The sequence below is a fragment of the Habropoda laboriosa genome, unplaced genomic scaffold (genome assembly GCF_001263275.1).
Source record: "Habropoda laboriosa isolate 0110345459 unplaced genomic scaffold, ASM126327v1 scaffold36, whole genome shotgun sequence".
Taxonomy (NCBI): Eukaryota; Metazoa; Arthropoda; class Insecta; order Hymenoptera; family Apidae; genus Habropoda; species Habropoda laboriosa.
The window spans coordinates 1,377,852-1,390,831 of record NW_017100155.1 but is presented as its reverse complement, the minus strand read 5'-3'; the positions used below and the strand labels follow the sequence as shown (position 1 = coordinate 1,390,831).

The window sequence follows — 12,980 nt, the reverse complement described above, 5'->3', positions numbered from 1 at the left end:
TGAAAGCAAATTTAATTTGACGAAAATGCAGGGACACGTGTAGCCCCTAGTGCTTTAATAGCTAAATCGAAATTGGGTCGATTTATAGTTAGTTTACGGTGCTCGACCGAGTTATCGTTCGCTCGTTAACAACATGAAATTTTGTTGCATGCGTTACGTCGTTGATGACCTGTAATCGTTAGAAAATTGCCAGTTCGTTTACGGAAAAATTCCTTTACCAACTAAAAACTAATCGACGTATCGTCAAAACTTAATGATCCTAATGGATCACAAAAAAGTACAATATACAGTGGATTTCGGTTAATTGGGACACATCGGGACCGGACTAATTTGTCCCAAAAAAGCGAATTTCAACAGGCAAAATCTGAACAACGTGAAAAATGAAGCCAAAAAACGATTTATCGGAAAACGTATGTAATATTCGGTCTTGAATACAAATGTGTGTTTAAGCATGTAAACAAAGCTAACGATAAGTAATAAAATAACATTAATAAGTAATGAAAAATAAGTAAATAAACACGGCATAAACCGGCGTCCCAATTAACCGGAATCCACTGTATATATCAATTAAAAATTTTCGATCGTACACAACTTTACACGATTCAAACACCTGTCGGTCTTTCTTATTTTTCATTTTTTGAAAATTCAACAAAATTGAAAGAAATTAGGTACACGAAACATGCACTTACAACAAAGTCTACGTTTAAAGATTGCAACTTGCATGCCACGAAATTCATACCAATTTAAGAGACGAATTGGCAACAGTGACGGCTATTAAACGATGTTATGTCGCGTACATTTGAATAATTGACCCTTTGCACTGTACCAATATTCGATACAATGAACCAATACGGTATAGATTGTAATATACAAAGCTTACTGGTATTTTCTTTAAATATCTTAACTATCAGATCGTCCCTTCTGCACGCGATTCAATATCCGATAACTTATTTATGCAACCGTTCAACTTCTGCTTCAAACACTTTCCAACCATGTACACACTTAACGCTTAGGATTTTCCTTTCGAACGCGAAATATTTCGCACGATCGAAGTTCAATGACATTACTCAACTGTGTACCGGGTGGGCCACGTGATACAGGCCATCTAATTGTCTTCTCTAAGATATGGTAATTTAAATGATTTCAAAGTGTGAATAAGGTGGAAGAAAAATGTTTTTCAAATGTGCCATCTTTTCCATTTTTTTTTTTTTTCTTCCAAGTCACCTATGTTTTTGCACCTTGAAAATACCTTAAAATGACCTTGGACTTCAAAATTTTTAATCAAATGCGAAACTTCTTTTCATTTTTTCCATCAGAGATTTCTTTACAAATGTCACCTTTTTCAAGATTACCTATGTTTTTTAAACTAATGCACACATTCTTTTGTACATTGAAACATTTTATAATAATGTGACCTTAAAATGGACCTTGGACTCTGAAATTTTCAATCAAACGAGAAACTTCCTTTTAGTTTTTGCCTAACCCTTCGAAACCATTCAAATTACGTATAAAAATCATCTCGTACCAGCGTAACTACAGAAGATAATCAGGTGACCAGTTCTACGTGGCCCACCCTGTATATAACTATAAATTTCCAAAAGAAATTTACAAAAAAAAAAAAAAGAAAGAAAAGAATTATTTAAACAAAATATAAAATTCCAACAAAGCACCGTACTTACAGTAAACAATAGAACGTTTAAAATAACAAATGGCTTGGCTGTGGAAATTTCAGAAGCACCTCTCGCTGCAATGCATGCAAATAAATCGAACGAGTCGGTGGCAAACGGAAATAACGACTTCCTTGGAACGTCCAAGCCAGACACATAAAATAAATCAGAGACTCGGGATGATCCTAAAAGGGACTTACTGTTTAGCGTACGCGATGGATTTCGCCAGGCCATTACCGGAACCGCAGGGTATCACGCCAAGGGGCAATTCTCTCAGAGCTTTCTCCCAATCGGGCCTCTGGAAAAGCCCATTCACTACCTCGAACACGATACCGTCCCCCCCGACCATCAGCAGCCCGCTCCATTGATAGATGTCCCTCGTACGCACGAACTCGCGCGCGTAATTGGGACACTTGCTGATGTGGATCTCGTAAGGCCTCTCGGCTTCCGATAGAATCGGATGGACCCTCTTCTGGAATGTTTCTCGACCCCTTCCTGGACCCGATTTTGGATTCAGCAACACCAGAATCTTTCGTTGCTCGCCTGGACACGCTGCAACACGTCCAAAAGATTTCCCTCTCTTATTTATCCTTCCACAGTTTTGCTTCGATATGCAGAGTTAGGTATAGTATAGAGAGCAGAGTTTAACCTACTTGCATCGCGACGCGGAATATCTCGCGGATAACGTCTGCCGGGATTGGAACGTATGGGTTTACAACTGCGTAAAGTTAAGTACTATACATATTGTGTAGAGCTCGGGAGTTTTGCCCCTGGAAGGAACGCGGGTTCGGTTCGGTCGTATCCCCGTAAGCCCACCTTTTCTAACACAGTCGTAGAAATAGAGCACAGGTATCGCGGTTATTGGCTGAACGCGATAACATCGACGAATCGAATCGTATACATGTTATTGTACTTCACTTTTGAGTCACTCACGAGGTGAATTTGATCTATGAAAGGGCGAATTTTATTTGCAATAAGGTGAATATGATCTGCAAAAGGGCGAATTTGATTTGCAATAAGGTGAACTTGATTTGCAAAAGTGTGAATTTACAGTGCAAAAAGGTGAATATGATCTGCAAATGGGCGAATTTGATTTGCAAAAGGGGGAATATGATCAAGAAAAGGATTAATTGGGAGTGCAAAACCTGTAGCACCGCGTAGCGGAAGGTTCGCTAGCTGCGGGCAAAATGCCCTTCTTGCCCCTGTGCCGACCCGGGGGCAAACTCCTGAGCTCCGCACAGTAAGACTTTATTTCAATAGGGTTTTTATCGCGTGAGCGTGTGTTGCACAGTTCGCTAACTGTCCCGAGAACTTCTATACTTTTTTTCTTTTATTTCCTCCTTATGAACCTGCAGTATTTTTTTTTTTTTTGCCTATTAGCTAGCAGGCATCGAGACGAATTCAACGATCGCAATATAATACGTTCTTTTATATACAAAATTTATGTATGAAAAAAATCAAACGTGACATTGAGAATTTATTTAAAAGAGAGACATCCCAAAATCCCCAAAACCCAAAAATAGACAAATGGACGTAAAAAAATCTAAGGTCCTTTGAAATCGTATTCTCTATGACAAAAAAATGTTGATCGGAGTGCTAATAATGAAAACAATGATAATACACGCTGTGTATTATCCTTTTTACTCTGATATTTCATTACAAACTAAGAATAGTACACGGTCAGTCGTATAGGGTTCGATGATACGGGACCATAGTCAGTTTTACTGTTGCCTTGACAAGGGAAAGGTCCTGAAATTTAAGTGGGTTAATCCTTTCGTGACCGCGTTATTCTTTTCAAGAATTTGTCATTTATCTACCGATCATCGTGTTTGTCATTTTTTAACGGCTCCTAAATTGAAGTTAATTTTTGTTTGAGTAATCAAGATGTTGATTATTTTTGCCGTTACTATTACACAGACACATACTCCTTTCTCTTTATAATCCAACAGTAATCAAGTGGAACATATGCGTACTCAACGCATATCGGCGCAAACGCATCACGAAAGGATTAAAGTCGCGTATCTTATCTTACAGAATAAAGAAATTAGATTGCTTCGAAGTATGGAGTTCACTTTAAAATCGAAAATTGTTTCAACGATTTTATCCGATTTTTTATGACACCGCAGATATTCTGTGTATGCGTTGCTGTAATTTTCGAATATTTTCTCAACGATCGTCGACAAGATTCCTTTGTATTCGTTTCATTGCTCGTGTGAATTTTTAAAGTCTCATGTATAATTCAAGAGCAGCAGTACTTCACAGACTAATGGTTTTAAGACCTGCGTTTATTATACATTTTTTGTCGTTAGCTTTCAAGCCTAAGATACATACGTTCGCGGATTTTGCGACGGAACTTTGGATTACATATATTATATAATCCTGTGTAATAAACGAGGGTTAATTGTGAATGAAGAGAATTTCTGTGAAGCAAGAAACCTTTAGACGATTACGTGACGTGTAACGCAATGAGCGTATTTAATCTTTGTAAGACGCCGTTGCAGTCGCTGCAGCAACCCCCTTTGCGGAGATTTCTCTGCAGTTCCGCCGCGTTCGATTCTCTCGAATAATTCCTTGTTACTTTTCTTCAAAATGTAAATCTTTTCTTTTCTTTTTTTTTTTTATCACAGACACAGTATTCTGCTTTTCTACATTGTGTGAAACAAAAGAACTTACTTGTACACCGATGCGTTTCCCGATTGCAGTTTCTGTATTTTAGTAGGTTGAATAAATCACGAGGGAAGTTCGCTAACCCGAAAATTCTAAATAATTTGAAACTTTGCAGAAATCTAGTTCAAGTGACGCTAATTAGGTAACCATTTTCTTGTTTCGGTAATGAAATTGTTCTGGTGGTGAAAACACTTTCTCAAAGAAATTGTGAATATCTACGAAAGGGTGATTTTTTATTTACTGTAATTTAATTTTAATGTGAATTTATGGTAATTTTTATATTACCGTGAATATTTGCGAAACCGTGTAACATATGGGAAAAAGTTAAATTATAAATTCCTTTTTTGATGTCCTACATTGTGGTGGTAAAGAATTTTCGAAAAACATTATTCCTTTTTTAATTTACAGCCACCACTCTTCATTTTTCGACATTTTCGAGAACCTTTTTTTTTTAATTTACAGCCACCACTCTTCATTTTTCGACAGTTTCGAGAAACATTTTTTGCTTTTCAAAATGCACACCAACCACTCTTAATTTTTTGAAATTTTTAGTAAACATTTTTTTTAAAAGGAATTTTGTGCTACATGAAATGTTTCTTCGTTTAGTTAAAACTAAAAGATAATTAAAAAGGGAGGACACTAGGTATTAGGAAAATAATTTAATATGAGCAACTACTAAATGGAATAATTATATTATAATTTTCATTTACTTGAGAATTACTTCAGATGTTAATTGAATAATCACGTAGCATGAAATTTATTACCTGTGTAAAGGAAGTGGTAGAAATATTACGATAAAAATTTTCCAAGCATTATTGGAATGTTCTAGTGAATTTATAGCGATGTTAATATGATTTATATTAAAAATATTTTTACTAAAAATCATTACATTAACATCGCTATAAATTATTATCTTATTATAAGGATGTTTATTAAAAATTTGTTTTCGCTTAAGTTTGTAGAAATCGAAGATTAAGTCGGTCTTCTGAAAAATAGCTTTATCTAAGTAGATCTCCGGGGAAAAATCGAAGAAAATAGATTACAGAAATGCAACGAGGAAAAGGTGTACGTTTCTCTCAATTGACGTAACTACATACAGGCTTCGCTCGCATTTACATAAACTCAGTAGTTATACATCATTAAACACAACTAGCGAAAGTGCAGATAAAGTAACACCAGCTATAAAATCTCGAAGCCAAGAGAAATCTCATCGAATCGGCCGAACATCATTTATCTTTCATATATACCTACTGCTAATCATCCTCCAATTTTTTTTATCGACGTAATAAATTAATCGTCTTGTTGAAACCTGTTATTCATAACTTCGCACTGCAATCGTAACTAAGTTGATTTTCTTCCGTAAGATTTCTAATCGAAGTATGTTAGTTCATTTGAATAAAGATCGAGATAAATCTGAAGTAAGAAATTTCAAGTTCTCGTAATCGTGTCAGAAATCGTTCATTTCAAAAATTATCATTATCCTACCGAATATTTATAAACGTCGATATAAATAAAAAAATGAACCATAAGGAGATACAACAGTGAAGCAAAAAGGGTAAAAGAAGGTACGAAAAGAACGCATTTTCAGTTAGTTTCTGAAATTCAAGGTAATGTAACGCGGGTTTACGTCGCAAACGACTACACTGGGTCCATTCTGACCCTAATCTTTACTCGTACGACTAGTTTTCTGTTCAGAATGACCAATTTCGTTTTTATCTATACAAATCACGACATGAATAATAACGGTCGATAATAGGAATAAGAAATAGAAAAACAACGTTTATTGTGGTCTTTTCCTTCAAACATAGTGAAGCAATAATTCTGAAAAAATGATTACACCTCGAATCCGTTCAATTTTTCTCCGAACCATTTTTCACGTAGTTCACGAGCTAATTCGCATTTATCGACTAAAATTGAACCTCCAGCGTAAAAAAAAATTATTCACGTAAATTCCAATTCCTTTACACGTAAATCAATCCCAGTATTTCCAAATTCTATCATCGGAATCAGAAGGAACTGGCCTTAGAACAACAAGTCGAGAGAGGTTTTCCGTTCGAGCTGTGCGAGCAAACATTCAATAACCGTGAACAAACAATGGCCTGGGCTCAGCGATGAGGGAAACATAACGAGATGTAATCAGCAATTTTATGTAGGTCATTCTGGATTAATTTGGCTGGCGGCCACGCGGCGGCTGGTGGTTTGCTCGAGAAAAATGTCGAAACACTTTTGGCGACGCGAAGACGCGACACACGCGACCCAATTGTTCTTCCGTCTCGCGTCTTACGTACACGCGCGTGGTTTGGTACATTCGATTCACGTCGATACCGCTAATAAGGTCGTAAATAAAAGTTTTATCCGTCGGGCACGTGACGGAGGATGAGGAGAATACGCGGCTCATTGAAATGTTGGAGAAACGCTCGTGGTCTATAAACGCCGCGCGTCGAACGGCGACAATTTGGAAATGGGATCGAACCGTTCGGCATTAAACTTTCAGCGTTTTTCGGTCTCAATGGGTTGAGGATCGAACAGAGACGGTCAAGTTTAAGTTACGACTGGGACGAATATACTATTCGGTTGAGAGGAAGGTTCGTGACGATTCTTGATCGATAGTGTTTGAATACGTTTGAACAAATGGAACTCGACGAGGTTCGCGTATGTTCCGAGAGCTGATTTTTTCAGGTGTCTTTTGAAAGTCTATTCGTTGCAATTGCTAGTTTCTTCTCGGAGTTGTGGTATTTTGAAGATGGAAGAAGATAAAGTAAATTTGCTTCTCTCGAAGATGGACGAAGATAAAGTAGAAAAGCAAATGCTTTTCTTTTACTGTTGAAACAGCAAACGAAGTACGGAGAAGCTCGTTTATCACAGAAAATTGATCACAAATGATTCACAAAATTTAGAGATGAAGATTTCGATTTTGAAAAAAATAAACTTTCTGACAAAGCGGAATTTTTTGAAGCAGGATACATGTCTTATCGAGTAAGGAAATTATTGCTTTAAAACGTGGAACTTGTTTAATAACTTAAAAATCGACACGAATTTTCTGCTCGACCCAATATTTTTCATCCCGAAAGCTATTCGTCTCCTTGTGTCACATCTCGAACGAAAGACGAATAAGCAAGCTTGCTTCACTTCATCGCGAATTTTTTGGTAATTTTAAAAATGACGTTCTTCGAACTATGTATATAAATCTTAGGATAATATGCAAGACTTTAATTAAGATGCAACGTAGGATAATATATTAAAGGTTCTTCTGGCGGATAAAATGTTAAAAGATTAAAGATCAAAGAGAACTTCTTAGCAGAGAATAGAGTGGTACCCTTTTTTAAAAATAGAAAGCTGCGTTTTATAATTATATGTGCAATTTTAAAAATTCAGCGCAATACCTGAATTGTTAATTAATAAAAGATATTACGGTAGCTACATAATCGATTTTACTTCGCGATATTTTCATCCATTTCGCAATATTTCGAAACTGAAGCATTTCGTAATACACCGCAAGGTGAATATATTTCTTCAGTGTTTCGCACTGAACTGGAAAGTTCAGTTCCCCCAGGTTTCTCTAACGAAGGAACTTCGTCCATTAAGATATGCATTGTTTAAACAGAAACGATAGAAAATTCAGATCCTCTAGAAATTCTGTTCCGCGGCATACCCACGGGATCTTGGCCTTCCCTTCGTCATAATTTTGACCGTATTGAATAGCACGGGTGGCTAGCAATTTGTACAAGGGACAACCTCCGAAGTGCAAATTGCAAGCACGTTTATGACACGCAAGCCAGTAAAGTCGTTTTTGAGAGTCGCTTTATTTTTATCCTGCAATTGTATTTCTTCGAGTTTCTTCGTCCTCAACGACTAATTGCATGTGCCATAAACGTGAATTTCCAAAGGGTCATCGAGACCGGGCCCAGTGACCGTCGGCCAGGTCAGGCCGCAGGATCCAAGCCTGGCGGAAATTCCACCACGTTGCCAAATTTCTCACATAACGTCTTCCACCTCCCCTGACATCGCCTCTCCTGCCCGGAATAGGTGGGTGTCGGTGGATCTATCACCTGATTGGCAAAAATACTTACCAATCAGGTGACAAGACCGGCTCACGAATTTCCAAGTCGAGGGAAATTCGTGAGGCAGTTCAGTTCACCAGCAGACATCTAAGAGAAACATCATAATCTCTAGTTCAACGCACATCATCCACATCAACTGCCTTATTAAAATAGTCTACTACGAATTGTTTCATACACGTTTAAACTTCATTACCACACCCCTAATATCCTTATAACCTTAAACGGTCGTAAGGGCATACGCGAGTATAGACAGACGCGTATTCTCGTCAGAAACAAATTCATTCAACGGGATATTTAACGTACACGTTAACCCCTGGCTGACCACTTCGATCGTATGATCTCTGAATCATAAAATGAACTTCATTGATAATTTCGTTGTAACACTCGTCATTCAGGAAGACGAGCCGTTGTCGTGTTCTGCATACCAATAAAATCTGTCCCACCACGTGTACATACTCGAATAGCTCCTCTATATCTTCGAATAAAACAGCGGTAAAATTTCTATCGATTAGCTAAAGTACGATACGTTTAAAAATGTCCGATTCGTCGAATCAACCTCTGTATACTCTTGCTCGTTTAAAAAAAGAAAAAAAAAAGGAGCGTTTTAAAGGTCTGAAAGATCAACGGTGAATAAATATTCAAGCTCCCACTCTTGCAATCACCGTAAACTCGTGTTCAAACGTTGAAGCTGGCACCGACGAAGAGGAGTTTCCAAGAGCAAAGCGTGTCTGTTACGTTTAGAAATTAGGATTCTGCGAGTGCACGAGCGCGTCAGAATGCTTGAGTAGCATGGGCGGCCGTGTGTGTTTATATTTCCGCGGGGTGAGTACGCTTAGAGGTGAACGGTGCGTGATGGATGAGTGAAAACTTAGAGAGAGAGAGATTTTAGTGTGCACACCAAGCGGGGCGTGAATCTAACGAGTTTCTGCGGAAGCACAAACGTGCATTTATTTTAACGTCAGCGGTAAATAGGTGGCTAAGATATCTTATGATATAGATAATAGTTAGACGACAGTTGGATATTATATCAGATGATGTATTAGGTGCACAAATTAATTCACTGCGTTTTTTCAAAAAGTCTTGAAGACTTTATCGACTGAAAATCGCTATACTTTTTCCGGGAGGAAATTCGTCAGCTGTTAAATAAATGGAAGACAGTAATTCAAAATAATGAAGAACATTTCGAAAATTAAAATTGTGTTGGATTTTTTGCAAATCGACATTTAACCCTCCGAGTGCCGCAGCTCGCAGATCCGTGCCACAGTCACTTTTGACTCACACCGATATTCCACTAATACATATTCATGGTCGCTCGAGCTCCTCACCGATACTGTACTAACACAGTGACGATCACTCGACTCCGAGACCCTTCCAGGCATAGACGGTTTCGGATTACGTTACGATTTCTGTCTTACGTTTACGAGGGAAAAATAACTATAATTGTGAATTATAAAAAAATATTGCTTATGAAATATTTGTTACATGAATTTATTTATTATTGCATGCATTACAGATAATTGTATGGGTTTGCGTGGAATGGGCATTACAAACGTGTCTGTTACAATAATTATAAACTAAAGAATATTTATTGTTACTTCCTGTATAAAAGCAACACCTAGCATGCTTTTGACCTGCTACTCTAGTTTTTCTTACAATTTTTCTGAAATAATTTTTGGAAATAATCCAAAACAATAAAAACAAAGAACAGCAAAACAATAGAACAATAAGAACTGATAACAAATAAGATTTTTAGAATAAATTGGCTTGATCGTACACGTCCTTCTTCCTCAAAGCGTTACAGCGAACTGTTTTCGGCCTGCACGGTAATTCGACGTCGCCTGCACCGTGCATGTGTGATTCGTTCGACACAAGTTTGTTCAGTCTCACGCATACACACATGTAGTGATCGAACTGATGGCGGCTCCTCCTTTGGACTTGTATTGGTATTGGTGACGAACGATCGTGAGATGTCGTCACTGTGTGCGTTACTCTTACAACACGGGTCACCAGTGACTCCGGCACAGCATGCGGAGGGTTAAGTTTGTGAAAAAAGGCACCGAATTAATTTGTACACCTAGATATTATATTATTAAAGTGAAAAATATTTTAATCGTACCAAAAAAAAAAAAACTGGGAAAAAGTTGTGGAATGAGAAAGCGCTTTTTTTTTTTATCAAATTTAAAGGTACGTTGGATATATTGATTTAAATTATAAAATTCGACACGAACTTATGAGATGACGTAACAGCTGATATAAATAGTTAGACATTATGTTTGAATTCATTAAAGGTTCATATAGTATTTTAAGTAACAAATTTTAAATAAATCTTACAATATAGAATACGAACCTCGTGGAAATCTTGATGCTAGTGGTTTATTTTCTAAAACTAATTGGAATTATTGAGCTGCCTCGATTTCAAAGGACTTTGTCAAAAGACTAGCACAGAGTAGGTGAATGGCTATTTTCGTCAAAATACGATAAATCAGAGGGTGACGTAAAACGGAATGCAGAGTTCTAGTATAATGTATTTATTATGAGACCTTCCATTTCAGCGAATAATTAAATAAAAAATTGTTGTGCCTGTTCTCTAAAAAATTAACAACAATGAATATTTCACAGAAAAAGATGTGTTTATGTTTGTTCTTTTTTCTTTAATAAGTTACTGGTCTAGAATCATTGATATCTGATAACGTAAAAAAATATGACAACGCGGTAAATACAAAAGTTGCATTTTTTACGACTTTTCTAGACTTGAACCCAACAGAAAAATTAGAAATAATTGATAAATTTTATAATTCTAGTACGGACGATAAAGAAAACATTTCCGAATATGAAGGTAATTTCATTTTCCATTTCATGTGGATCTGAAGGACGGAATCGTGCTCACCGTCAGTTTGCAGGCATTCTATCAAAACCGCCATTACTCCAAATGTACTGATTTTTTTAAAACCACATTTTGTATACATAAAATATAACAATTCATAAACGCACTGTAAAAAGATTGAAGTTATAAGTGTCTTTTTCTATTTAAAAAAAAATCACAAGGATTGCCTATTTTTGTGGCCAGGAAAAAGCGCATAACCCCTTAACCTATGATTTCCTTTCTGACAATGTATCTAAGCGTCAGCCATTTACTGTTTCAGCACACTATCAGGTAACAAAAGCTAATTTGTTACAGATTACAGTAAATTATCTACAAGTCAGTAAGTTTGGATTCTACAAGTGACAGCACAGATGGTCCTACACCTAGTTCTGCGTCATTGCTGCGCCCATGTTATCTCATTCGCAGTCAGTCAAGAGTGTAACGCTACAACAGTCGGTTTCCTTTACGAGATAACACGGCACGACAAATATAATTTCTTTAACTTTACTTTTTATCATCTGGAATTTTTTTTTAACATATTGATGAGATTATTCTGATGAAAATGATATCAAACACGATATAATTTGAACAACATTTACTTATTAACACGTTCACTGTCGCGCCAGATTTACAGGTTGCTGTCAGGCAGCCACAAGAATTATGCTTTTGAATATAGGATTATAGTATTATGCTTTATAATTTTTTTTTCAATTGAAAATAATGTCTAGCTAGCTATGACGTTCAAAATTTTTAGTTGACAACATTTATTTTATTTTAATTATTCTAAACATTTGAGGCACTCCAGTCACTGATGACCACCATGGCCATATCGAGGAAACAATCTAACGTTAAAACTTATTGAGTGATTAATTTAATTTCATAATATATCGCTTTAGCGAGCCACCGTTTGGTTGCCAATTGTTTATCACATAGAGGCGGCCTACCTCCACGTAAAAAAAAAAAAAAAATGTAGGGTCGATAGCAGCAAAAAAGCTGCTAAACAATTAGAATTAAATGTAACGATAGAAATTATTGCAATAATGCGTAATGCAATTGAAAAATTGAAAGAATCAAAAGAAAAAACGCGAATTCATATCTTTCTCGATTCTAGAATATAAGAAAATTTGAATAAAATACGCGACGAGAATTGGGGAGAAGCATAAGTTAAACGCGTAAAAATATTCAATAATAAACGAACTAGGGATGAAGCTATTATTTCAATACGCGATGCACTGACTCTAGTATTTACTAAAATTCAAAAATTCTCGTATAAATTCCGAAAATAGATTATTAATTACGGTAAACTACTGAGACGGTTTAATTTAGGGTGGGCATAGTGCACTCGTTCCAAATCATCTCACAATATACAATAATAAATCAACTAACTACTTAACATGCAATTCATGCAAATTCCTTGGATGGTAAATTATTAGTAAACAAAATTCAATATCAGAGAAAATATATGAAAAATTTAAAATTAATTTCAATTGCTGGAAGAAAAGTACAAATTGATTGTTATGCTGTAACGAAAAAGCAACCTCTCAAAGTCATTTCAATATCCTATTCGACAAGTCTGAAGAACAACGATGACTAAAATTCAAATGTTTATTTCCCTAAACCTTCAAAATAATTTCGAAATATTTTATTCGAAGCGGAGTATTCCAAGTCAGTATCGATAATTGAAGAAATTATTTGATTGTATTTAAAAGAACCGAAAGGAGA

At 36.2% G+C, this 12,980-nt stretch overlaps 1 protein-coding gene across 1 annotated transcript in view; it reads right to left on the bottom strand.

The window, feature by feature from the left end:
- Positions 1-12,980, bottom strand: part of LOC108576198 (sphingosine kinase 2-like) — a 36,568-nt gene that overhangs the window by 9,250 nt on the left and 14,338 nt on the right. Inside the window, exon 2 of the mRNA XM_017939147.1 lies at positions 1,868-2,219. Within this exon, the coding sequence (XP_017794636.1) occupies positions 1,868-2,219 (352 nt within the window). The remainder of the gene's footprint in view (positions 1-1,867; positions 2,220-12,980) is intronic.